Source organism: Amphibalanus amphitrite, unplaced genomic scaffold, assembly GCF_019059575.1.
Source record: "Amphibalanus amphitrite isolate SeventyFive unplaced genomic scaffold, NRLGWU_Aamphi_draft 000100F_arrow, whole genome shotgun sequence".
In the NCBI taxonomy this organism is placed as follows: Eukaryota; Metazoa; Arthropoda; class Thecostraca; order Balanomorpha; family Balanidae; genus Amphibalanus; species Amphibalanus amphitrite.
The window spans coordinates 29,235-56,433 of record NW_024881595.1 but is presented as its reverse complement, the minus strand read 5'-3'; the positions used below and the strand labels follow the sequence as shown (position 1 = coordinate 56,433).

Sequence of the window (27,199 nt, the reverse complement as noted above, 5' to 3'; positions counted from 1 at the left end):
AGGGGCTGTTGATAGCCCAAGTGGGACCGCCGCGCTGTGAGGGGAGGGACCAGAGTCGGTTCCAGAGTTTTCTGTGCCGACACAGAGTGAGGCATATTTGATGCCGTGGTTGAGGTGAACCAGCTGGAACGAATGGACAGCTATACAGGACGGTGCCGCGAAAACGAAATATTTCTATCGAGAGTTTTCAAAGGATTTCATGCACGAGGCCTTGGCCGAGTGCAACAATTAAACCATTTCCCGTAATATGATGTTGACCATTTCTCGACCTTGCTCAAACAAATGAAATGAATGAACTCAAAAATAGGAGCATGTGGATCGGCTAATGCACACAAGTGGCGTGGAAGAACTCACCCTGCTGTGACCACGCGCCCTGCTGTGACCCAATGACGATAAAGATACCTCTTGCAATCAAGTCCTGATATATTTTGCCTTACCGTACGTATGAAATGAAAATCGTATGAAATTGTAAATTCCGAGCACTGGAAATGAGAATTGACTCTCATCCTTTATCGTATTTTTGTCGTGCATCGTTTTGTTTCGATTCTTAGTCATATTGCCATGCACCGTCAGCTGCGTGTTTTCAGGATGTCCAAACCGATAACAGAGCTGTGCTGAAACATGTTTTGCGACTTCAAACTGCTATGCACGTCAAAACTATTCCACTATCACTTTTTATCAAACGTTTTACTACTTCGTATCCAAAGGCATTCACATTTATCTTATCTTCACCCGAATAACTTAGGTATTGTCTTCAATTGAGGCTATACTGACAACTTATTTTCGTTTTATATGGTTGGCATTATACGGTGGCATGGTTGTTAACTACATAAATCCATCATGGGAATAGCGCGATGCGCATACTGGCTCGTGGTGTCATGTCTCTGTGATTCCATATGTTGGTGTTGGGTACTAGATAGTCCGTAAAAATTATGCAGGCGCGACACCCCAGTTCACTGTCTTGTCATCAGAGTCTGCTTATCATCATCCCCGGAACCTTCTTTTCGCTGCCTCCCCTCCTCATGCCTTATGTCCTTCTTTAGGCACTCAGCAATTCCTTCAGACATCTAGCTAGTCTGGACGGATACTGAGCTACCGAGTTCTGATTTTACCCCCAGTCGTATCACAGCTCCCTTCCAAACACTTGTATATTTCCTTTAGTTTATTAGCAAACAACAATCACCTACTCACAGCACTAAATCACAGCACTTGCTAATCAAATGATACACTGAGTTATGGAGCATATATCAAGCGGATACTCCTCGGGCAGTAAGCTCATTATTGCTAAGCATGATTACGAATTACGATAATAGGAACAAATCCCTTCTTCGCGACGTCGTAGTAATCAGCTTCGCTAACTTGGTAGGTACCAGCTGCCATCCACTCCAAATCATAACACGAGGCGAGAACATAATACTGGCCTTATGCGTTGGAGGCTTGCGCGAAAGCTTCTGGGCGCATTTTGGATGACAGCTGTTAATATAAACCGCCAAGGAGGGTCTCGTCTTTCCTAGAAGTTTGGAACAATCGCCTTAGTCGACCTCCTCAACGGTGGGTCCCTGGTTATCCTGTCCGCCGAACTGACCTCCCTGCTGTCCGCCGAACTGGCCGCCCTGCTGCCCGCCGGCGCCGTGCAGCTTGGCCATGACGGGGCTGCAGGCCGACTGCAGCTCCTTGAGCCGGTGCTCGAACTCGTCCTTCTCGGCCAGCGAGTTGTTGTCCAGCCACTTGATGGCGTCGTCGCAGAGCTCGGTGACGCGCCGCCGGTCGCTCTCGTCCAGCTTCTGGCCGGCGTCGTTGACTGCCTGGCGAACCGAGAAGACGTACGACTCGAGCTGGTTGCGCGCGGCCACCCGCTCGCGCTGCGCGTCGTCCTCTGCCTTGAAGCGCTCGGCCTCGTTGACCATGCGCTCGATGTCGGCCTTGCTGAGGCGGCCCTTGTCGTTGGTGATGGTGATCTTGTTTGAGCGGCCAGTGGACTTGTCGGCAGCGCTGACGTTGAGAATGCCGTTGGCGTCAATGTCGAAGGTGACCTCGATCTGGGGCACGCCGCGCGGCGCCGGCGGGATGCCGGTCAGGTCGAAGCGGCCGAGCAGGTTGTTGTCCTTGGTCATGGCTCGCTCGCCCTCGAACACCTGGATGGTGACGGCCGGCTGGTTGTCCGAGTATGTGGTGAACGTCTGCTGCTGCTTGGCCGGGATGCGCGTGTTGCGCTCGATCAGCTTGGTCATGACGCCGCCGGCCGTCTCGATGCCGAGCGAGAGTGGCGCTACGTCCACCAGCAGCACGTCCTGGATGGCCGAGCTGGAGTCGCCCGACAGGATGGCCGCCTGCACGGCAGCGCCGTACGCCACCGCCTCGTCCGGGTTGATGGACTTGTTCAGCTCTTTGCCGTTGAAAAAGTCCTGCAGCAGCTTCTGGATCTTGGGGATACGCGTCGAGCCGCCGACCAGCACGATCTCGTGGATGTTCGCCTTGTCCTTCTTGGCGTCCCTGAGCGCCTTCTCGACGGGCTCGAGCGTGCCGCGGAACAGGTCCATGCACAGCTCCTCAAAACGAGCCCGCGTCACCTTGGTGTAGAAGTCGATGCCCTGGTAGAGCGCGTCGATCTCGATGCTGGCCTCGGTGCTGCTGGACAACGTGCGCTTGGCTCTCTCGCAGGCGGTGCGCAGCCTCCGCACGGCTCGCGCGTCGCCCTTGAGGTCCTTCCTGTTCTTGCGCTTGAACTCGTCGGCCAGGTGGTTGACGAGTCGGTTGTCAAAGTCCTCGCCGCCCAGGTGCGTGTCGCCGGCCGTGGAGAGCACCTCGAACATGGAGCCGTCGGCGATGCTCAGGATGGAGACGTCGAACGTGCCGCCGCCCAGGTCGAAGATGAGCACGTTCTTCTCGCCGCCGAGCTTCTTGTCGAGGCCGTAGGCGAGCGCGGCCGCTGTTGGCTCGTTGATGATGCGCTTGACGTTCAGGCCGGCGATCCTACCGGCGTCCTTGGTGGCCTGGCGCTGCGAGTCGTTGAAGTAGGCCGGCACCGTGATGACGGCGTCGGAGATCTTGGACCCCAGGTACGCCTCGGCCGTCTCCTTCATCTTGGTCAGCACCATCGAGCTGATCTCCTCGGGCGTGAACCGCTTCCGCTCGCCCTTGTACTCGACCTCGATGCGCGGCTTGCCGGCCTCGTTGGCCACGGTGAACGGCCAGTGCTTGAGGTCCTGCTGGATCTTGGGGTCGTCGTAGCGCCGGCCGATGAGCCGCTTGGCGTCGAACACGGTGTTCTTGGGGTTCATGGCCACCTGACCCTTGGCGGCGTCTCCGATCAGCCGCTCCGTGTCGGTGAAGGCCACATAGCTGGGTGTGGTCCGGTTGCCCTGGTCGTTGGCGATAATCTCCACCTTGCCGTGCTGGAACACGCCCACACACGAGTAGGTCGTGCCCAAGTCTATTCCGATCGTCGGAGCCATCTTCGTGCGAATGTCTTCAGAAACTTTCGAAATAACGCACTTCACGAATCACGATTTGTCGCTGGTAATATCGCTGCTAGCACAGTAACAGTGTAGCGCACTGTCGCTCGTACTCTGTTGCTCTCAATGAGACTTCTGGCGCTGGGACCAGAGAGCCTCGGTTATATAGTTCAGCCACAGAAACGGCTACCATCGCGGCGGTTCCCGTGACATCCCGAACGTGAGAGCTCCGTGAGTTTACTCTACCTCTCACGAAAACTCGGGACGCGGCGGCCGACGCGCGCCCGCTATTGGCTGACTCAGTGTGACGTCACACCTGGGACGGCCGCTGGTTGGCTGGCGCCGGGCCGCACCGACGCACGCTGGGCCGGCGGACCGGAAAAGCGCTAGAAATACCCCCAAGAGTGACTTTCCACAATATGAACAAAATATGTATCATTCGATCCCAAATTGATCAAAGCGTACGATTCTGATGCCATTTTTGCCCTAAGGTCGAAATTGAAGTGGTCAGTTGTCACCAAACACAAGACTATTTAGACTCGCTAGTGGCCACCACATTTGCCGATTTTAATGCTAATCTTTAGTTGATATTTATTAGTTGACCAGTTGTCGTTTTGAACGCAATTTTCTGTCAGACTAGTTCAGGGCACTGTTGTTCACTGTACCAACAACATTCTTACATATTGCATCGCTTTTCTGCAAGATAAGCTAGCTTTTTGCAAGCAGCTGCAAGACCTAAATAAAAATCATATCTAAATTTTTAAATAGACTTTTATAAAAATGTTATTTCGAGCAGCTAAAAATGAACATCTTATACTAGCCTCAGATTACTCATCTTTCGTTCCATATAGGTGCTTTGCTGCTTTTCCCTGCTACTTTTCGAGATATGCGCCAGTCAACCACATGATGTAGGGGCAATTGTCACCTCGCCGCTCTACTGACGGCCCGGCGCTCTTTAAAGCGCTGAAATTTATGAAAAACAAATGCTTATAATCTGAATAAAATATATGTCCCTGAGCTCAGAATTGATCAACGCACACAATGCTGTCAAAATTTTTGGGCCAAAGTCAATAATTAAGTCATTATGAACCCCCAAACACAAGTCAGTGATATTCAACAACAACTTGCTCTTTAGTTAGACTTTTTGAAAAATGTTATTTTGAGCCGCTAAAGATGAGCATGTCATCCAAACAACTAGTCAATTGTCTTCCATGCCCTAGTGAAGATTATTGCCTATTACTGCTACTTTTCGAGATATCGTCTGCTTAGTCACCTGATATAGCTGCTATGCCACCCTACCGCGGTAGGGTGGCTATTTCAGGTGACTAAGCAGACGATATCTCAAAAAGTAGCAGTAATAGGCAATAATCGTCAATAGGGCATGACAGACAATCGACTAGTTGTTTGCATGACATGCTCATCTTTAGCGGCTCGAAATAACATTTCTCAAAAAGTCTAACTAAAGAGCAAGTTGTTGTTGATTATCACTGACTTGTGTTTGGGGGTTCATAATGACTTAATTATTGACTTTGGCCCAAAAATTTTGACAGCATTGTGTGCGTTGATCAATTCTGAGCTCAGGGACATATATTTTATTCAGATTATAAGCATTCGTTTTTCATAAATTTCGGCGCTTTAAAGAGCGCCGGGCCGTCAGAAGAGCGGCGAGGTGACAATTGCCCCTACATCATATGGTTGACTGGCGCATATCTCGAAAAGTAGCAGGGAAAAGCAGCAAAGCACCTATATGGAACGAAAGATGAGTTATCTGAGGCTAGTATAAGATGTTCATTTTTAGCTGCTCGAAATAACGTTTTTATAAAAGTCTATTTAAAAATTTAGATATGATTTTTATTTAGGTCTTGCAGCTGCTTGCAAAAAGCTAGCTTATCTTGCAGAAAAGCGATGCAATATGTAAGAATGTTGTTGGTACAGTGAACAACAGTGCCCTGAACTAGTCTGACAGAAAATTGCGTTCAAAACGACAACTGGTCAACTAATAAATATCAACTAAAGATTAGCATTAAAATCGGCAAATGTGGTGGCCACTAGCGAGTCTAAATAGTCTTGTGTTTGGTGACAACTGACCACTTCAATTTCGACCTTAGGGCAAAAATGGCATCAGAATCGTACGCTTTGATCAATTTGGGATCGAATGATACATATTTTGTTCATATTGTGGAAAGTCACTCTTGGGGGTATTTCTAGCGCTTTTCCGGTCCGCCGGCCCAGCGTGCGACGCTGCCGCCCGGCACGACCCGTGAGGGGGAGTGGGGAGGGGAGGGGTGGGTCGGTGCTGGTGCCGAGTGTTCGGGAGCTGATTGCCCGTCAAGGGGAGGGGAGGGGTGGGGAGGGTTGGGGAGGTTGGTGGAGAATTCGGGAGCTGATGTGGAGATTGATGGAGAATGCGGGAGCTGAGGCATCTTGCACCATACTACCTACCTAGTACCTACCTAACTACCTAGGTAAATTCCGATTTTACCTAGATTCACTTGCACCAAAGTACCTACCCTACCAAAAAATGCTACCGTGAAAATTGACCTAGAAATTTTACCGAGCGGCATGGGAACTTGCCAGTGTTTTACTTCGATCGGCCGTTTTCCTCTCGCATCGAAAGCCGGAAAGTAGTTCTCGCTGAGAAATTTTTGACGATTTGACGGCTAACTCAGGCCTTCAAAATAACTAGCAAAAGCTTATATAAAATGATTCAATTGGTTACCCGCGTCCCACTGGGGTCTGCGTATAACACGCCCTACTGGGGGGGGGGGGGCTATTCATAGCCCCCCCCTCCTAACTCCGAAACTACTGGGCCGATCGTCAAAATTCAAACGGCGTCTGATAGCCCCGGAAAAACTGTCGAGCGAAACCTAATTTCATTGACCTCGAGGTCACCGATGACGTCACAGGTCAGGTCAAAGTAAAAATTATTAGCATTTTGGCTTCCTCACGTTTTGGGCTCTGACCGCCGTCTTACATGTCAGATGAGGCTCATTTTTGGTTCACACACTCGTGAACAGATGCTCTAGATACTCTGAGGGTACCAAACTTGTACTTTGATTTTCAGGTCAAGGTCAGGTCATCACAGGTCACGAAAATATTATATCATCCGTCGGTCACGTGACACATGTTTTATGGTCCATTTAGGCCAAACATTTCGAATTTGATGTCGTCTGTGTCATTCGAGGTCATTTTGAGCAGGGTTGTGCTCGACTCAAAAAAATTTGCCGACTCGACTCATCATTCAACTTCAGAATGTCCTGACTCAACTCTGACTCAAACAAGGAGCTGATTTTTTTCCTTGACTCGACTCATGACTCAAGCGGCTCAATGAAAATATGAGTTGACTCAAACTTGACTCAAATTTTTTGTTGAGTCAAGTGTGTTGACTCAAAATTGACTCAGATAAAAAAGTTGTTGAGCGGGGGGGGGGTGAAAAAATCCGGCAGCAGGGCCAGGCCTAAGTTGTTAAGCGGGGGGAGAATGAAAAACTTATACTATATATTGTTTCTAGAAAGTTGAGTCAGCTGACTCATGTTCCTAAATGTTTTTGACTCAACTCAATGTCAAAAGTTATTTTACTGACTCAACTCTGACTCAACTCAACACCTTAATATTTTTGTCCGACTCAACTCTGACTCAACTCAACAGCTCAACATTTTATCTGACTCGACTCAAATCTGACTCATTTGAGTCAGAGTTGAGTCAAATTTCTGACTCGACTCATGAGTCAAGCACAACCCTGATTTTGAGTCAAATTTAGCTTAGGTCAGGTCACTTTCAGGTCAAAAAAGGTCAAATTTTGAAGTTAAAAGTTTTCAACAAAAAAGGTGTCTATTTGATGCAGTTTGAAATCAGGAACACGATGGTGCTATTTATATTGGCGTACGATGTCAAATTCGTGCTGAAAAATTGATTTGAAAAATTAATAATTTTTAATTTTTTGCAATAATGCGTATAACTTGGCCATTTTTGAAGATATTTAGCTAAAACTTGCTAGAGTTAGTCATAATAATGCGTTCTATCACATATATTCAGGTTTTTTTTCGAAAAGTCAAAAAAATTTGGAAAAAAATGTAAAAATATAAATTTTGAATTTTATTATATGAAATTTTCGGAATTTTCAAAATTTCGAAAATCCGAGATAGCAGTTTGATAGCGCAGTCTATTCTGAGTCCTCTCATGCAAAGAAATTGGATCTAGCTTAAAAACTGAGCTCTTGGGAGCGATTGCCGTGGTTCAATGTTTTGCGTCGAAATCGGCCGAACATGACGTCACTCTGACGTCATTTCCGGCCGACCTATGGTAGGTACGAAGTTCAAATTTTGGCACAAGGTGTCAAATTGATGCAGCCGAAGGTACTAAGGTACTGAAAGTTTGGCGTCGATACGTCAAGCGGTTCGGAAGTTATTGCAGAAAAACGGGAGGGGGGCTATAAATAGCCCCCCCCCCAGTGGGGCGCGGGTTAACAATAGGCACAATACATGATAGTCAACGGGTGTTCTTATATAGGTAAATTAGGAACTACAATCTATAAATAAAACAAATCCTAAAAACGCGAGCTGTCAAACTTATTTCTATACACTGAAATTTACCTAGGTAAGTAGGAGGATGGTGCAAGAGAAGTTACCGCCGTAAGTAGTTTTACTAGGTACAGTCCACAGCAGAAGTAATGTGTGGTTTCAGTCATGGGTATGTTCTGCTTCTGAAGCCTAGGAACGATTAGCCAGTCAAGCTCTTAGCCGTTTTTTGAACGAGGACATCCCAAAATGTTGACTTGGTAATTCGTTTTTGACCGTGGTCACTTTGCTTACACCAGTTATTACCACACCCCTCAAGCTAATGTATTTGAATAGGCCAGGCATACAGTAAAACCACACATTACTTTAGCGGTGGGCTGTACTTGGTAGGTATTTTGCCGATTCTACTTAGTCAGGTGTTTTGGTGCAAGAGGCCTCTGATGTGGTGTGTTGGTTTATTTTCACCTTTCCTGCGTGTCCCATGCTTTTCCATCTTCCTCAGAGAACGGTGAAGGGAGGCTAGCTACGATCGCATATCGCCGGGCATTTTCCACTACAAATTTTGGACTTTTAGCGTTTCAAGGATGAAAAGACTTGTCGTTATGAACAAGCAAGCAATCGCTCTTTAAGTTTTTTTTTTTAGGGGGGGGCTTCCAATTTCATTTTTTCCAGTTTTGCCAGAGACTATGTATGCATAAATGAAAGTGGGCTTCAGTGGATCTGCGTTTGATGTTATGAAATGATTACGAGCGAGCGAGCGCAGCGAGCGAAGCGAAGTCTTTTCAATATAACGGAAAAAATCTCAGTATGAGCGGCCCGGCCCGGCCCGGCCCGGCCTGTAACGCTTTTGAGAGGCTTATATCTCAGCAACCGCTGGACCGATTGGCCTGCGGTCTTTTTTGCTGGGTAGCCCCATCCCTTCTACCCCGTAATTGACTACTTTTGATACATCTCAGTGACCGTCGTGGCACGTGCCACGTGAAAAGTCAAGGGTGTTCAAGCAGTTTTGCAAAAGTAATGATTTTGAGAGGCCCATATCTCAGCAGCGGCTTGAGCGATTGTCTTGCGGTAATTTTTATAGGGTAGCTGCATCCCTTCTACCAAAGGTCGGATACTCTTGATCTATGTGAGTGACCCCCACTGCACGTGCAAAATAAAAAAGAAGAGGTGCCAAATTTGTTCCCATTTCAGTAACTCGGTAATTACTGGGGCGATTTCGCTGAAACTTGGCATACAGGCAGGCACCCACCAGGCAATGCATTCCCATGTGTTGCAGTTAGGATGCTACTGCACGTGCGCACGTGCAGGGGGCGTTTCCAGATCTCGAGAACGGCTGGGCCGATTGCAGTCAAATTTGGTACACGGTTGGGGACCGGTTATTAGGGTGCCGTGCAAGTCATTTTGGACCCCGTTTGCACGTGCGCACGTGCAGAATGCCGCTTCCAGATCTCAGGAACGGCTGGGCCGACTGCGTTCAAATTCGGCACACCGCTAGCGATCGGTTAGAAGGGTGCTTTGCACAAGTCCGTTGGAAGCACCCTCTCGCCCTTCCGCACGTGCAGGGCTCACTATCTCGCTCGCTCGTTCTTCGCCCAAAAGGCGCTTTACTGGTTATATATTTGATTGTTTGTGCCTCCGTCATTTACCAACGTCATTTACCTGCGTCTATTGGTCTATTTGCATCACTTGGATGTCTAATTGACTGCAGAGCAGATGCATGGTTAGAGACGTTTTATGTTAAAAGTGAAACATTTTTTTAGTGGTAACGCTTCGCTTTTTTAAAAGGGAAACAATGAGCTTTTCGGCTGAAAATGAAACTCAGGATTGAGCATCGCAGCTTTTTTTGTGTCTATTCGTTTAGGTCTCGCTCTTGCTGGACTCCTGAAACGTTAGAGTTCATTAACCGGTTCCAGAGTCAGCACAGTCAGATAAAAAATAATTTGCTAAAGACACTTATACATCCCAACTAATTTTGCTCATTACTCATGATTGAGACCAATTTTCGGGAAAAGGCTTCCAGTTCCTGAAAGCGGTTAGCAGAATCACATTTCAAATCAATTTCATTTGTTTCAAGTGGTTGTTTCCCCTTAAAGGTAGACTGCCACCTTTTTTCCACAAAACGGTTTTCACTAGAGCTGAGCCACCTATGTCCAGGGGCGCCGCCACAGATTTTTGACTGGGGGGGACGGACTGACCGACTGAAACCCCAAAAGTAGACATTCTTACCGTGGCTTTTTCGGTCGGATGCATTCAACGTTTAAAGCAAACATGCCACTTTTAAAGGGACTATCCCACCTTCTAAAATGTTAAAACCAGTTAAAATTGTGCCCGACTTTATAGATTGGATGACCAGGAACACGGTTCTGGCATTTATTTTTCATTAAACATCTTAGGCTTCCCATATTCCAAACACAAACTTTCAAATATGTGACGTCACAGCCCAAAATTACCTCCTTCCCCAGGCCACATTACTGTCATAAAGCGGATTCTTTTTACTCTGTAGGCACCACAACAAAGTTCAGACCAAGTTTTAAGCGATTTTTCAACGAACAAACCCATTTAAATCAGAATGACTAAACGAGGTGACGTCACACTAACGGTCGCTCCATGTTGAAGATAGGGCCTTGTACAAGGCCCATTTTCAAATGAAGGGAACGAATTTCTTCAACACCAAGAGGCCGCGGGGGTTGCAACCTAGATAGATAGTGGTTTCTGAACCTCGCCGCAAACTTGGCTATCTCAACTCAAACCCCATGTTAAAGGTGGGATAGTCCCTTTAACATAGGGTTTTGAACTGAAGTAACAGTTTTGTAGCTTGAGCTGAGACGAGAACAAATCAGGAGCTTTTATAGCCCAACGATCACCCTAGCCAAATATATCGGTATCGATTTTAGGTTTGAAGACTGAAGTCATTTCCGTAGATTACACTTTGTCATTCAAGTAGTCAAGTCGCCTCAAAGTTTTGTGGTCCTGTCAACCGTATAGCTTATTTCTTAGAAGCTGGAAATTTAGTGTAGCTTGAGTGCAGAAGTGTGGGGTCGGAGCCGGAATCAGTCGGAGTTGACTGTTTTGGCCAGTTTTGGCCAGAGTCGGAGTTGAAGTCTTCGAAAATATTCGGATTTTGACTTCGAGGTCGGATTCATGGTGTAAAGTCATGCTCTTGGCTGGTTAGACGAAATATACTAGGCCCGTGTTCGGCCAGTCGTGTTATACGACACACGTTGATCACGATATCAAAAATCGGCAGTTCCGCGATGACAGGTCGGATAAGAGCTGGAGATTTTGTTGGCCGAGGTGGCAGGGGTCAGACCAATGCATGTAGGCCCACACCCCATATACTGAGTATCTAAACCTCCTGGACCCTCTCAGATTCGGCACCGGCCGTTCCATCTCTTCCATCCTCAGGACAGTCAAATCCTTCTCCTCCACGCCGCAACCCCCTGCTCCGGGCTGGACGGGCAACTCTATCCCATGCGGGAATGGCTCCACTGGAGCGTCCTTTGCCGGGTGCAGTGAGTGCCAGTGGGCTGGGCTGCCTGTTAAATTGGTCGGGTTCATCCCAAGTGGCTCACTGGGGTGGCTGCCCCGACCAATGTCTCCCACTAATTCTTTCATACTTGCGGCTCTGAAATGGTCTCATTGGACCTAAGGGCCTAATCAAATTTCGAGTGGGATAACAACCAGTAAAACGCCTTTTGGGGCGACCAACGGAGCGAGCGAGAGGGTGGGGTGGGCCTTGCACGTGCGAAATTGCGAGGGAATACCTTCAACTAACTTGTGCACTGCACCCTTCTAACCGGTCCCTAACGATGTGCCAAATTTGAGCGCAATCGGCCTCGCCGTTCTCGAGATCTGGAAGCGGCACCCTGCACGTGCGCACGTGCAAAATGGGTCCCAACTGACTTTTGCACGGCACCCTACTAACCGGTCCCTAACCATGTATCAGATTTCAGCACAATCGGTTCAGCCGTTCTCGAGATCTGGAATCGACCCCTGCATGTGCGCACGTGCAGCAGCACCCCAACTGTGGCACACGGATATGCATTGCCTAGTGGGTATACCTACCTACATGCCAACTTTCAGCGCAATCGGCCCAGTAGTTGCCGAGATATTGAAATTGTTACAAAACTGTCACCTCTTCGTTTTTCACGTGGCACGTGCATATGGGGTCACTCACATGCATCGGGAATAGTCCGATGCTCGTTGAAGGAATGAATCTAGTGCTACCCTACAAAAATTACCGCATGTAAATCGGTCAAGTGGTTGCTGAGATATAAGCCTAGCAAAAGCGTGACCACGGCATACTCAGAAAGAAACGAAAGACTACGCTCGCTTCGCTCGCTCCGTAATGAGTTTGGGGGGGACGTCCCCCTTCCATTCTGAGAGTGGGGGGGACGCGTCCCCCCCGTCCCCCCCGGTGGCGGCGCCCATGCCAGACTGAAGTCGGTTTTCCGAAATTCGAACCCGTTTGCGAGAAATCGGAGACCAAAGTTCAGTTTGATGCCATTTTTTTAGTCCAAGAAAACCGACATCTCTACTGTTTATCGATAACTTTGAAACATGAATTTTCTTATCTTTTGGTAAATATATGTCAAAACTTTGATTGTTTCGAGATCAGAGAAGAATTTTGGAGTGTCAAAATAAAAGTTAAACTTATATATTCAGTAGTTCATTTTTTCCAAAAAAAGTGTGGGAAATGGGGTTTAACATGGGCCAGACCCATTCCAAATGAGCCATGATTTTTGAATGTTTTACGAACTTAAATGCAAAATAAATTAAACATGGCCAATTTCTTATGAAATCATATATAAGTAAATCATAAAATACCTTACTTTTTCAAATAAAATGTAATAATCTTATGACCTTGAAGTCTAGTGATGTGTAAACATTGTCGCTAGACATTAACCGATTGATAATTGTATGATAATCGACAATTTTTTTTCGCGATTCACGTGATGATACTTTGTCAGGTGAATTCTAAAATTTTGTTTTGTCCAGGGAATAAATCATAGGCCGATCTGAGAAAACTTTTTGAAGGTGGCAGTCTTCCTTTAAGTTAACGGCCATTGCCTTTATCCATATTTACCTACGTTTACCACGCTGACATTCTCAAACGAATTAAATTCTGACTCGAATTGAGGGTCTGTTTAGCCAAATAACCCCCGAAATTACGCATGGCGTAGGTCGCTGTTATTTCACCGATTATTGAACTCGCCCTGTATGGCATTACTCTGATGCCTGACATAGCCTGCCCAGTGATCAGTCAATTTTTCTTTGAAAATGTAAAGCTTTAGATTTAATTGGAAGATGACGTACCTATCAGAAAATTATAGGTGGTTTTGCCGACAAATTAATACATAGGTATGTTTTACATGCTTTAATGTAAAATTCATAATATAGATGTTGCCATCGCTTTATATATTTTTCACGTTTTAAAAGGAACTTAGGTTTATTATGAAGGAACAGTTTAGAAAATGTTTCATGTTTGATCATCATTGTTTTAAGGGTGGACGAAATGCTTGTGCTGTTTTTGACGTACCTACTACATATAACCGCTATAACAACCGTTTATTCAACCGTTCGGGAGAAGACATCTGCACGGAGTCGGAGTCGGAGTTGGTTTTCGAAAGCCGGAGTCCAAGTCGGAGTCGCAGCAAATCCATTGACTTCGCAGCCCTGGTTTGACTGTTCCCAGCCTTTAAGTCAAACGTCTTATCCACACCAGCAGCCCTCAAGCCACATCGAAGCAAAGGCTTATCAAATTTCTGTCAGAATCTCGAATGCTACAACTCGACCCATATCCCGGCCGCAGTGTGTCTGTCAGTTGCAGGTCGCCAGACGACGCCAGAAACTACGCATTGCAGCTCTGCAATCAATCAACAATTCAACGTCGTGACCTTGGAGCACGAAACCGGGCAGTTCGGGACCACTCGTGGCGGCTCTCCTCCCTCCCTCCCCCTCCCCTTGACGGGCAATCAGCTCCCGAACTCTCCCCACCATCACCGACCCACCCCTCCCCTCCCCCCCCCCCCCCCCTCACGGGCCGCGCCGGGCGGCAGCGTCGGTGCGGCCCGGCGCCAGCCAATCAGCGGCCGTCCCAGGTGTGACGTCACAGAGCGTCAGCCAATAGCGGGCGCGCGTCGGCCGCCGCGTCCCGAGTTTTCGTGAAAGATAGAGTAAACTCACGGAGCTCCCAGCGTTCGGGAGAACACGCGAAACAACGCGACGGGAGCCGTTTCGGTGGACCAACTATATAAGCGCGGCTGTTGAGTCCCAGCGCCAGAAGTCTCATTGAGAGCAATAGAGTACGGGCGACAGTGCGCAACACTGCTACTGTGCTAACAGCGACGTATCGTGATTTGCGAATTGCGTTATTTCGAAAGCTACTGAAAACATTCACACGAGGATGGCTCCGACGATCGGAATAGACTTGGGCACGACCTACTCGTGTGTGGGCGTGTTCCAGCACGGCAAGGTGGAGATTATCGCCAACGACCAGGGCAACCGGACCACACCTAGCTATGTGGCCTTCACCGACACGGAGCGGCTGATCGGAGACGCCGCCAAAGGTCAGGTGGCCATGAACCCCAAGAACACCGTGTTCGACGCCAAGCGGCTCATCGGCCGGCGCTTCGACGACCCCAAGATCCAGCAGGATCTCAAACACTGGCCGTTCACCGTGGCCAACGAGGCCGGCAAGCCGCGCATCGAGGTCGAGTACAAGGGCGAGCGGAAGCGGTTCACGCCCGAGGAGATCAGCTCGATGGTGCTGACCAAGATGAAGGAGACGGCCGAGGCGTACCTGGGCTCCAAGATCTCCGACGCCGTCATCACGGTGCCGGCCTACTTCAACGACTCGCAGCGCCAGGCCACCAAGGACGCCGGCAGGATCGCCGGCCTGAACGTCAAGCGCATCATCAACGAGCCGACGGCGGCCGCGCTCGCCTACGGCCTCGACAAGAAGCTCGGCGGCGAGAAGAACGTGCTCATCTTCGACCTGGGCGGCGGCACGTTCGACGTCTCCATCCTGAGCATCGCCGACGGCTCCATGTTCGAGGTGCTCTCCACGGCCGGCGACACGCACCTGGGCGGCGAGGACTTTGACAACCGACTCGTCAACCACCTGGCCGACGAGTTCAAGCGCAAGAACAAGAAGGACCTCAAGGGCGACGCGCGAGCCGTGCGGAGGCTGCGCACCGCCTGCGAGAGAGCCAAGCGCACGTTGTCCAGCAGCACCGAGGCCAGCATCGAGATCGACGCGCTCTACCAGGGCATCGACTTCTACACCAAGGTGACGCGGGCTCGTTTTGAGGAGCTGTGCATGGACCTGTTCCGCGGCACGCTCGAGCCCGTCGAGAAGGCGCTCAGGGACGCCAAGAAGGACAAGGCGAACATCCACGAGATCGTGCTGGTCGGCGGCTCGACGCGCATCCCCAAGATCCAGAAGCTGCTGCAGGACTTTTTCAACGGCAAGGAGCTGAACAAGTCCATCAACCCGGACGAGGCGGTGGCGTACGGCGCTGCCGTGCAGGCGGCCATCCTGTCGGGCGACTCCAGCTCGGCCATCCAGGACGTGCTGCTGGTGGACGTGGCGCCGCTCTCGCTCGGCATCGAGACGGCCGGCGGCGTCATGACCAAGCTGATCGAGCGCAACACGCGCATCCCGGCCAAGCAGCAGCAGACGTTCACCACATACTCGGACAACCAGCCGGCCGTCACCATCCAGGTGTTCGAGGGCGAGCGAGCCATGACCAAGGACAACAACCTGCTCGGCCGCTTCGACCTGACCGGCATCCCGCCGGCGCCGCGCGGCGTGCCCCAGATCGAGGTCACCTTCGACATCGACGCCAACGGCATCCTCAACGTCAGCGCTGCCGACAAGTCCACCGGCCGCTCCAACAAGATCACCATCACCAACGACAAGGGCCGCCTCAGCAAGGCCGACATCGAGCGCATGGTCAACGAGGCCGAGCGCTTCAAGGCCGAGGACGACGCGCAGCGCGAGCGGGTGGCCGCGCGCAACCAGCTCGAGTCGTACGTCTTCTCAGTGCGCCAGGCGGTCAACGACGCCGGCCAGAAGCTGGACGAGAGCGACCGGCGGCGCGTCACCGAGCTCTGCGACGACGCCATCAAGTGGTTGGACAACAACTCGCTGGCCGAGAAGGACGAGTTCGAGCACCGGCTCAAGGAGCTGCAGTCGGCCTGCAGCCCCGTCATGGCCAAGCTGCACGGCGCCGGCGGACAGCAGGGCGGCCAGTTCGGCGGACAGCAGGGAGGCCAGTTCGGCGGACAGCAGAACAACCAGGGACCCACCGTTGAGGAGGTCGACTAAGGTGATCGTTTGAGTCTTTCACTGAAGAAGACGGGTTCCCTAGTCGTGTAGGATAGTGCCCGCCAGCTCTGGTGTTGCAGAGAGTATACTCAAGAAGAGTGTTTTGTTTTTTGTACCATGTGTTTTGAAGTGTCCAACGGTGGGTATCTCGCCTGGATACTTTCAATGCAGCGAAGGAGCAATATGTTATCTTGATCGTGATGTGTTATTATTGTGTAGCAGCGGGAGCTTACCGTCTTCATGTATGGCTGAGATTATTGCCATTCGCAAGAGCTGTGATTTGACTTGTATTGTTTTGTTATGTTGATAAATAAACCAAAGAAATAAATCGAAGTTTTTAAGGCATCGCAGAGGGAGATCGCTTGTCTGGGCCTGCGGGGGAACTGATGGAGAATGGCTGACACTGAATATGCGGAGCACTGGAACTGTGGGGTTGAACCGACTGATTCGGGGCTGGAAACAAGACCGACCCGTTGGAGTTACGCCTGGGGCGTGAGCTAATTAATACAAGTTATACAATGACGATAATAACTCAAGTTTATTGTACAAGACAGAATGAGTGCATGTCTTGTACAATAAACTTGAGTTATTATCGTCATTTTACGTCTATCATGGATTCATTATAATACAAGTTATTTTTGAATCGGTAAGCGCTCCACCTAAATTAACGAGAACCAGAGGATTTCACTAAAGCTGTTCGATGACAGCAAGGTGCTCACATGAGTGGGTCTTCGAGGCTGTTTTGTCGCTCGACATTCTTTACATTACCCTATCAACACCCTTGTTTCGCTGATGACCGGCTAGTGTTTTACACCCTTAACCTCCGTTTTACACTGTGATTTACACCCTTACATCGATGAAACTCTGCCCCTACCTCGCCATTCTTGCCGTTAGTATCCCGGTGGGCCTCATTGACACTTAGCTTTCTCCCCGTGACATGATAACTATGCCTGACTTGTTGATTCCCTGTCCTGCCTCGCTGACATACTGATGACCTCTGCGCTACTCCACAGCTGCTCCGTTGACACTGTGATCTCTTCCGTGCCGTAGGTACTATCCCAGTCTTTTGACTCTTTTTCTGCCTTACTGACACCCTATTTCCCTCCCCCTCCGTGTCACGCCATTCCTGCCTCAGTGGCATTCTTATCCGCCTCACTGACACCTTGCTCTTCCTCTGTGCTTCTCAGGAGACAGACGTACTACTGCAGGAGCTGCGTAGCGCGCGCTTCTTCGACGTGTTCGAGTACAACGGGATGCAGCAGCAGTGGGGCTGCTTCCTCTGCAATCACCCCGAGAAGGCCGAGGGATTCGTCAAGGTCAGTGTGAGCTTTGTGTGAGGGAGGGGAGGCTGGCAGGGAAGTGCATCCACCTGAGTGTAATGAACGATTCGAGGCGGATATTATTTTGGTGGTCGAGCTTTGTTACAAAAAAAAGAAAAATGATGCTTTGAAGTTTCAAAATCAAATAGCTACTTACGTACTCTGGCATGATCATTCGTATAACGTGAACTACTTCATATGAACTACGCTTTCCTGCCCGTGTTTTTAATTCATGCCCACGTATCTGCCGATCCTTACTTGACCTCTGAACGATAACCTGTGACCTGACCTTTCCCGTGACCTTACTCATCCTGTACCCTAACCCCCCGTAACGTGATTCCCACGACTTGACTTCTCTTGCTACCTGATCTCCTGTGACCTCCCCGGTGACCTGACCTCTCGTGACCTGCGCCGCCAGCCGGACCAGCCGGTGATGGAGGGACAGCTGAAGGAGAAGAAGGGACGCTGGAAGATCTTCAAACGCTGGCGGACACGCTACTTCACACTGTCAGGGGCTCATCTCAGCTACAGATGCGTGAGTAGAGAACTCAATCACAGCGTGCACTGTTGAGTTGCGAGTACTCAATCTATTGAAAGTGGCCAATAGCCATGGTATGACAAAATATTATGAGAAAGGGTGATACGTGGTCTACATGTCCAGTCTCTATTCAATATCGGGATGACGATGCTATCGACTTTTCTACACATGGGTTTAAATTTTTCATTTAGCTTCTTACGTTTTTAGAAAAGGGGTCATATCTATGTATTGTGCCTACCCTCGACCAGAAGTGTGATGTGGAAACAGTCACCCATGCCTAGCAGGCGTTAAACAGTTGATCTGTTTTAAAATGTTGCCTTCTGTTTCGTTCGGCAGTCTGAGCAACCGCGACTGGACAACCACGAGATCGGCGTGCACGAGATTCGATCGGTCAAGGTCTCTCGCAGCGGGCGAAACATACCCAAGGCGTTCGAGATTTTCACCCACGACCGCACCTACGTGCTCAAAGCCAAGGTAAGCGTGAACAGAGCACAGGGTGGGGTGGGAAAGGATCAGAGATGTGGTCTGTCCGCTGTTGATTAACGACAGGAGTGCCAGCGAACAGAGTCCAGTGTCTATAGGATTGCCAGCGGGCGGAGCAAGCTGGCCAGTATCACTCAGAAGTTCCTAGTGTTTCTAGATGAGTTTGTTTTAAACTGAATTCTTGTAGAAAAAGGAATAATTGACTTTGTGTAGCTTTAGCTTATATTTTGTGTTCTAATACAATTTCTTTGTTCGTGGTTTGTGTTTGAGTGTGACTAAACTGGATAGGTCATCGGCGTCTGTCTGCGACGGTGTGTATCGTTGATCAGCCATTCACAATCGACTTCTTGATTTACCTTGTCAAACTCCTCTGTATACCACATTTTATGACGCCTCTCCCCGTTTCCCTCAGGACGGTAAGAAGACGGAGGAGTGGGTGCGCTGTCTGTCGGTGGCGGTGGCCCACCAGAACAGCCGACCACGCGCCGACACCATCAGCCTGGGCGTCAACTCGGTGGGCAATCTGCACAGCATGCCGCAGCTGGCTACACTCTGACGCCAGGCACTGTGACCGAGGAATGTTTACGGTCTGCTGGGGAGGGATTGAAGGTCGTCTTCGGAGGATCGAAGAGGATCGAGCTCGGTTGCTGAGAGACTGAGGGCTGAGGGCTGTCTGGAGCCATATCTGGAGGGCCGAGGATCGCTCTTGTTGGACGCTTTGAGACTGAATTGATTGTAGAGTCGATCACTGGGTCTCTGACTGGTCGCTGAAGACTGAAGTATCCTGGGTGGTCGCTTGAACCCTTGACGGTCGCTGGGGCTCGGAGTAGCGCCCTCTTCCGTTGTTCACGTTTGATCAGCGTCTCTATTCCACTGTTGACGACTGCTGTTGCCCTCGATCCATCCCTGAAGATTGAGGGACGCCGTGGTCTGAGCCCCAACAGTGGGCTGGACTGCAGCCAGCTTCATCTGCCCGCAGAAGCAGCTGAACACGGAGAGGAAGTTGTTCGTTGATGTTGCACTTGGACTCAGACGGATGGCCTCCTGTGTTGGTGGGGCGAGCGTGATGTGTAAAGAAGTTACTTGATCGTGGAATGATGACACCTGGCTGGTGAGAGGCATTTGAGAACTCTGTGGCACAGCTGAGGCGCCGCAAAAGCATGACGCAGCTAGTTATCCAGCTCAAGTAGTGAAGTGGCTGCTGTTTTTATCACTCGAGACTGAACTGCCTTCCTAGGGAAAAATGAGGGGCAGCTGGGCATTCGGTGCTCACGTCGCCGGTTTTATTCGATCGACGGTAGCTGCTGTATGCATTCAATCAAATGGTGGCAAAGGTTGTATGCATTCAATCAAATGGTGGCAAAGGTCACAATGAATTTTGTGACTGTTGTGCAGTTTTTGCGCCCCCTGAGGCACGATTGTGCCACATTGTGCGGACACAACTTATTCCTCCTGGGCTGTTGTAGCATATTGACTTCGTGAGGCCCGTGAAAGGGATGAGAGGTGGTGTTCGCCAACACATTCCTGGGTGAACGCCCTATGTAGTGGGGCTGTCACGTGATATGGCGTGCTTCCTACTGAACTCCTGCAGGCTCGGTCACGTGGGTCTTAAGGATGCCATGCCCGACGAGAGATTTCTATTTTGTCAGTGCATAGTATGAGCTCACTCTGCGTGCGATTACCGTACTTCGGGCGGCTGTATGTTCTTGTGCCTTATTTTATGCTCCATGGATGAGGTGCCTTGCGCTCGGGTCAGATAATGCTTCGGCGAGGTTGTCTATAATACTGTATCCGCATCGCTATTGTAACTGGAATTTTGTACGATCCGATCCGGCCCAGCTAGCTGTGAGGGATTTTAGCATTGACTCGTGTTACCACAGGCAATGGTACAAACAGACAGACTGTGGATACCGGCTTGCCGTGGAGCTGCCAGATTTGCGCTGTCTTCCGGCCGCCGGCCTGATTTACTGACATTCCTGACGCTCTAATTGGGGCCGCGCTTAGATATTAGCTTGGTGTCACTCTAGGATTTTCCTTCGCGAGCTATTGGATGTAACAGGCATGCTTTAAATAACTCGACGTGTGGGACATTTTGCTACGATTATTTCCAAGAGGTATACATAATAGTGTGAATGATGTGAATATTATTGCGATCTGCAATTGAGGTTTGGGTATTGGCTGCCATTTTGTTGACGCTATTCTCCTCCCTGATAGATGGCAGCAGTTTCGAGTGTCCTTGGTCGCGTGACATGACCTTTTCCGGTCCGGAAAGTTCAGTGTGGCCACCGTCTTTCACATTTTCCTGTTCGGCCTGACGGTGCCGATCTATTTCAGCTCGGGCATCTTCGGCATTAATTACACGAGATCGCCCCGTTTTGTACTTACTTGAATTTATATTTATGTGTATTTATCGCTGAAGATAATGACCCGAAGCTGGGCAAATAAATGTTTTATATTTTGTGGTTAATGTCTAGTTTGAAGCTTCGTGGCAAGGAGAAAATGACAGAATGAGAGCGATGATGACAATGGATTGGGGACATTCGGGAGTTAATTTGCTGTAAAATGAGTAGAGCGAAAAGGTTGTTTCTTGGAAGAGTACGCTATCGTGTTTCAGTGGCGATTGTGACGGGCTTACGGACTTTTAATAAGAACAGCTGGTGGCTTTTGCTGGCCCGTGCTGGTAAACATTCGATTTAGCTTTGATGCATGGAACGTACCAATTCCATTTAGAAGTTAATATCGAAACAACATGCAATTTCATAGGATTTATTTTATTTTTTACACATATAGTGCAGTAGAAACTGATACAAGTCGTGCAACACCAATCTGTTGCGACATCCACGAAATAGCCTCACTGTCTTCATCTCTTTTTCGCAGACATGATGTTCGTATATGACAGGCTGGCTCTCGGCAGTTTTCACATGCGTGATTGTACATGAAACCCGTATGGTTAATTTGGTTCGGGCGTGTGTGATGAACAATGCATGGCCCTGATGAGACTTATTCAACGGTAACATATCCAAGCCTACGTCCTGGCTATACCTCCCATCTTAGGCGGATTGTCTTGCCCACATGTTCCGGAGGTCTGCTGTGGGCAGCTCGACTGCGAGGTTCAATCCAGTGTTCTGACCCAGTCCCGAGTCCAGTGACCTGACCCAAACTGGGCTGACCTCCTGGGTCACCTGAGCTACAACAGAGAGACCGGCCATGCTCCAGGCAGAAACTGAAGCCAGCCTCGGTCAGAGTTCGTGGTAGGCAGCGCCGGCCGGGCGGCGGTAGCTGCACTCTGAAGCTCTATTTGCTGAATAGCCCGGCAGAGGGCTAGCAGCTGTAGCAGCTGGTGCTGTCGCAGACGGGGCTGCTGGCGGCAGTTGACGGCCAGGTGGGAGGACAGCAGCTCCTGGAGGTGCGACTGGATGTAGACGACGAGCTGACCTCGCAGCAGGAGCGGAGACAGGCCTGGAGCAGGGCGCAAACAAAGTCATGAATTGAAAACTGAATTTAGTGGAAAATACATCATAATTGAATTGACGGTGTAAAGAAAAATATCGACATTCGTTAGCTGGAGAAATAACAGGACGCGATCAAAGCTCTGCCAAGACACCGGTTGAGGTTGACTTTGTTTTAAATAATTCTAGATAATCTCGGCTAGTCATTGAGCACCCTTTCACGCATCTATATCTCATCGGCCGCACGCTATAGGAACTTGTTTAAAGGTAGTGTGCCACCTTTGAAAGATTTCCCATTTTATTTTTCCTAGGATAAGAAGCTTCTGTTTTTACCTAATATCGCAAAAAAAAATCAAAAATGGGCCTGGAATAGTGCCTTTTTCGCCTAAAAGTTTTTCGGTTTTTAGATATGTATAACAACTGTAGTGGGCTCACCTGCAAACAGGCGTCGGGCAACAATCGCGAATGCGGCGCACTTGTGACAATAAGCAAAGGTCATTATAGTGTTACGACCATACGACGTACGGGAATGAGTTATCAGCTGTCTAATCGTAGACAACACAATGTCGAGCCTTAAACTGTAAGCCCGTATTGGTATTGTTTCTTTTATTTGGCTGTCGAACATTATTTATGGTTTGAAATATGATTTTATGTAAAATAATTGATATGAAAAAGCCGTCTTATAAGTTATGACCCCATTTCACCACACGCAAGTGGCAGAACTGACAATGATCAGCTGACGCATTTTTCTTGGCCGAAGTCAGAGCGCGCGGCCCGACGCACCACGCGTATTTGGAAATTCCGACCTCGACGAGCATCAGAAGCCACCTAACAGGCGTGTTCGAAACCGCAGGAGATGATGATGAACGGGTTTATCGAAACTTGATTGGATGAGCATATCGGTAATAGCGATTTCAGTGTGTGCATTTATTGTTCATAGTGGTGTGAAATGTGGTTGGGGTACGACCGACAACCCGTCGGGGCGAATTTCGCACTGGGGTACTCAAAATTTGAAGAATTTAAGACGTTTCCATGAGTTTTGAAGGTATGGATAAGTTCTAAAAATCCGGTTCTCCTTATCTGGGCCATTAACTCCATACGGTCCAAGAAAGCTGGCACACTACCTTTAAACCTTTTGTTCCGGCAGAAAGCTGCAAATGGAAGAAAAATAATCGCAATCGAGGCGAATTTACATCCTGCGGCTCGTTTTCAATTCATTTCTTCCGAGTCCACACGAAAAGCATCCAACAAAGAAGACAAACTCTTTACATGCATCCGTACCTACTTTAATTGTTTTCGGTCAGACCTACCTGCGTCAAACACGGCCAGCAGCTCGAGCAGCCTGCTCTCCGTCTGATCCAGCCGCAGCTGCTGCACGGCAGCCGCCAGCTGCGTCAGCCGGCCGCTGCCCTCCGCTCCGGCAGCCAGCCGCAGCAGCAGCAGCAGCCGGGCGCAGCCGGACAGCAGCAGCTGCTGGTCGCTGGCCGGGAACAGCGACAACAGGTGGACCGCCTCCGGCACCGCCGCCGCCGCCGCCGCAGACGGCGGAACGTGGGGAGGATGGGGAGCTCGCGGTGGGGGCGGTGGGGACGGGGCGGCGACCGGCGGACGACGGGAGCTCGACGGCCGCGGCCGGGCCCGGCACCGCCGCGGGCCGCGCTCCTCCTGAACGGCTGAAACACGCCGGGAATTTCAGTCATGGAGAGTCGGTAATGGATGGCGGGTCTGAGTTCTGAGCTGGCTATGAGGAAAGTTAGGGGATCGAGTGTGAGCTGGTATGGCTAACAGCACTCAGCAAGGACGCTTTGTTCTTATTTGGTTGAGTCGTATCGGGTCAGAACTTGGATGAAAATGTGACAATTGCTGGATGACTTTCGGTACTTCGGTAGTCAGTAATGTATTTATTAGCGAGTTATATGACTTCTTCGGCATTTGCAGTTGTGAGTCTCGATGACCGCTCACCTGTGGGGTTCATGTTGGCGCTGAGGCACTTGGTGAACCGGCAGGAGGGACACCAGTTCCTCCTGGTCCGATCCACGGGACAGTCGTCCATACCGGCTGGTCGACCGAGCGAAACAACATAGAGAGGTCAGGGGTAGAGGAACTCTACGCCAAGAAAAAAAACTGCATTACAAATAGTAAAGTGCCTGCCTTTGTTCTATTATGTTTTTAACCCGCGCCCTGCTGGGGGGGAGTGTTTGAACACCCCCCTTGTGGTTTTTCTCGAATATCTCAAAAACCGCGGCGCGGAGCGCCGCCGTTTTTGGTACACCTTATCATACATTAATTCTACACATGTTGTGAAAATTTCAGACCAAGGTCATTCAAGGTCAGGTCACCAGGTCACTTGAAGTGACCTCACCTCATAAAAAGTTTCAATGTCTGTCATAGCTACACCGAGTGACCGATCGCTTTGAAACTTTCAGCGAGTGCTAAGAGCAATAGCATGTACAAAATGTATATCTCAGAATTTTGATATCGGTGACCTAAGGTCAGGTCAATTTTGCGACCTCCCCATTATAAGTCAATGGGAGAAAATTGAAATGTGCCTCTTTTGGACGAAACACATTAAAAACACTCCCAAACACCGAATTACAAGTGCTTTAGACACACTTAACATGAAAATGGTGTCCGTGACCCTTGTTTATGCCCTGAGGTCATCTTAGGTCACGAATGGTATCTAACAGTTTTTCGCAAATAACTTTTGATAGAGGCATGCTAGAGCGATGAAAACGCCTTAGATGTGTTCAGCTCGACGATACGGATCGACTGATATGCAACATGACCCTTTCCGGTCAGGTCATGACCTTGACCTGAGGTCAAATTTTCAAAATGACCTTTCAAGGTCAAGTTATAGTTCATTCGATGCACCTTGACGAGAGGAACACGATGCCGTTGAAAGTAAGCTCGTACAAGGCTTGGGTCAAAAGTTATTGCAGAAAACTGTTTCCGAAAAAATCGGCTATTTTTGCAGTTTTTGCCCCCTGCAGGCAAAACCGTTGACGTTAGGTCAAATCTGAGGAATTGCTCAGAAAGGGCGTTAATAGGGCTATCGAATGCGCTTTTCCGCGGCGCTGTAGCTCTATTGGTTCCCGAGTTATGCGTTAGCTTCTTGGAAATTTTCGACATTCGACCTGGAAATCGGCGAAATTTTGCCTTCAATGACCTCTGATGTCCTGACCTTTGACCTGACCAAAAATTGACCGAGGTGATTTCGTCATTATTTTTGACGCGCTTTCGAACACCGCCTTCCGCGTATCGCTACGTGGCCCACGAGCCGAGTTACAAGGGGGGGGGTGTTCAAACACCCCCCAGCAGGGCGTGGAAATCCAGGACCCCCAGCCGGGCGCGGGTTAAAAAAGAAACATAGTGATACGACGTTGGTTGGGAACGCATTATAAAAAGTTTGCAATTGGGTATCACTTTGAAATTGGAAATCGCGTTAAAAACGGACAAATCAATCAGCATTAAAGACGGACAATAGCTAAATGCACAGCAATGTCCCAGCATCAAGCGCAAGCGAACCTGAGACATCAGTGACATTCAGTCTACCGTTCCGATAACTCACAGACACAGGCGTAGGCGACATTTCGGCGGACGGTGCGTTTGAAGAAGCAGGAGCAGCCGTCGCAGCAGATTGCGCCATAGTGTCGGCCGTATGACCTGTCCCCGCACACTGCACAGGGCGCCGCGCACGGCAAGCCGCGACCTGGGTCGACACAGGGTCAACACACGGGTCGGGTCAAAGAGTGTCATTAACCATAGTTTTTTTCAATATGTACTTAGCCCATTGGTATAATATTTACTTTAAAATGTCTGACTGAAGAATGACGTAAAATGTCCGATTTGTTAACTTATCGGGCTATATCTCCAAATATGTGCGTGGGACAGACGACAGGGAAACGGTTGTGAAGAACTTGCGATTCTTTTAGTCTCAACTTTTCTTCTCCTGAAAACTACATACCGCCCACCGGCACCAAATACCGTCACTTTTGGAATGGAAAAAAAAATATTAGGTATATATCAGTTCCTAAACGAAAGAAGGCTGAGAAAAGTCTCCGAAGCCAAAAACAGTCCTTGGCCATGGGAGGGTAGCCATTTTGATTCAAACCGGTTCATAAATATACCTATGACACCGGCTCATTTAGCGAAAATAAGCTTCAAATGCCCACAGTTGGTTGACGGCCAAAGCTATCACTCGGAGTACTCACCCATATGTGTCGTTTCTTGTGTGCCTTTCTGTCCCAGCAGTGACCCAGCCTGACGCCTCGGGGTGACTGCGAAGGGTCAGGCTGTCCATCGCCGGCTCTGGTCACCGGCACCGGGAACAGTATTCACCGGTAGACGGGCGTTCGATTTTTCCATTCAGAGTCGGTGCTCTGAATACATGCGGCCGTCTGACGAGCCAGTCGCTCCCCTACATGAACAATTCGCCGGCGCCTTCACAGTGAATGACTCGTTGACCACACTGACCTGGTCGGCTTTGAGCGCACCCTGCGATAAGACTCAGGCCATTGACGGGTGGGCCGCACGGGGCCGCGCACAATACACCCTCGGGCGATTCGGCCGGTCAGCGCGCTGTCCATAGCGCGCGCGGGGCGAATTGAAAAACGGCGCCGACATCAATGGCGGCGCGCCGTCGGACGGCGACCAACTTGGCCACCGGACAAGTTAGTCAATGGTGAGCGCCGATCGGCGCCCGACGCCTAACGATCAGCGATCGCGCATACTGACAGCCAAAGAGCGGCCCGCGCGGAGGGTGGGCCCACGAGCGAGCGGGGGTGACCCTCCCTCCACGCTACACGCCCTGTTTGTGTGTAGGTGTTCTGTGTATTCAGGGAAGCACAGTCACGCGGACGGCGGAACACGAAATGCGTGAACTGTGTGACAGGCTGTATCGCGACATGTTTCGGTTGATTTGGTATGGTGAATGAATTCGGCTTGCTGTTATAGGTGTACGAACGACTCTCGACTGGCAAATGGAATCGCTCACTTGTGCGCTTTATTGCGTAACAGTATGCACATACATATGGGATGAAAATATGAATACCATAATGATCAAATCTGGAGAATGGAATATTTAGATGTCTGTTCAGTCTTGCAAAA

At 49.5% G+C, this 27,199-nt stretch overlaps 4 protein-coding genes across 5 annotated transcripts in view; 2 read left to right on the top strand and 2 right to left on the bottom strand.

Annotated features, from left to right (window-relative positions):
• LOC122380509 (protein melted-like) overlaps positions 1-21,109 on the top strand; it is a 36,627-nt gene extending 15,518 nt beyond the window's left edge. Inside the window, exons 17-21 of one of the 2 annotated variants that reach the window (XR_006256344.1) lie at positions 17,492-17,620; positions 18,042-18,158; positions 18,498-18,635; positions 19,057-19,978; positions 20,010-21,109. Coding sequence is in view for 1 of the 2 variants with exons in the window: in XM_043363704.1 (XP_043219639.1) it covers positions 17,492-17,620; positions 18,042-18,158; positions 18,498-18,635; positions 19,057-19,200 (528 nt within the window). In the remaining variant the exon portion in view is untranslated. Of the gene's footprint in view, positions 1-17,491; positions 17,621-18,041; positions 18,159-18,497; positions 18,636-19,056 lie in introns of both variants that reach the window. The other variant, XM_043363704.1, reaches the window with a different exon arrangement.
• Positions 1,153-3,680, bottom strand: LOC122380511 (major heat shock 70 kDa protein Ab-like). The gene has a single exon (XM_043363706.1). The coding sequence runs from the start codon at positions 3,453-3,455 to the stop codon at positions 1,533-1,535; it is 1,923 nt and encodes a 640-aa protein (XP_043219641.1). The 5' UTR covers positions 3,456-3,680; the 3' UTR covers positions 1,153-1,532.
• On the top strand, positions 14,167-16,626 carry LOC122380510 (heat shock protein 70 B2-like). The gene has a single exon (XM_043363705.1). It carries the CDS (start codon positions 14,379-14,381, stop codon positions 16,302-16,304), a length of 1,926 nt encoding a protein of 641 aa, XP_043219640.1. The 5' UTR covers positions 14,167-14,378; the 3' UTR covers positions 16,305-16,626.
• Positions 21,110-21,409: 300 nt separating the features above from the next.
• On the bottom strand, positions 21,410-26,770 carry LOC122380508 (nuclear receptor subfamily 2 group E member 1-like). The gene is made up of 5 exons (XM_043363702.1): positions 26,305-26,770; positions 25,662-25,802; positions 24,056-24,151; positions 23,404-23,766; positions 21,410-22,103 (listed from the first exon to the last, which is right to left on the bottom strand). The coding sequence occupies exons 1-5, from the start codon at positions 26,306-26,308 to the stop codon at positions 21,832-21,834; spliced, it is 876 nt and encodes a 291-aa protein (XP_043219637.1). The 5' UTR covers positions 26,309-26,770; the 3' UTR covers positions 21,410-21,831.
• Positions 26,771-27,199: the final 429 nt, after the last annotated feature.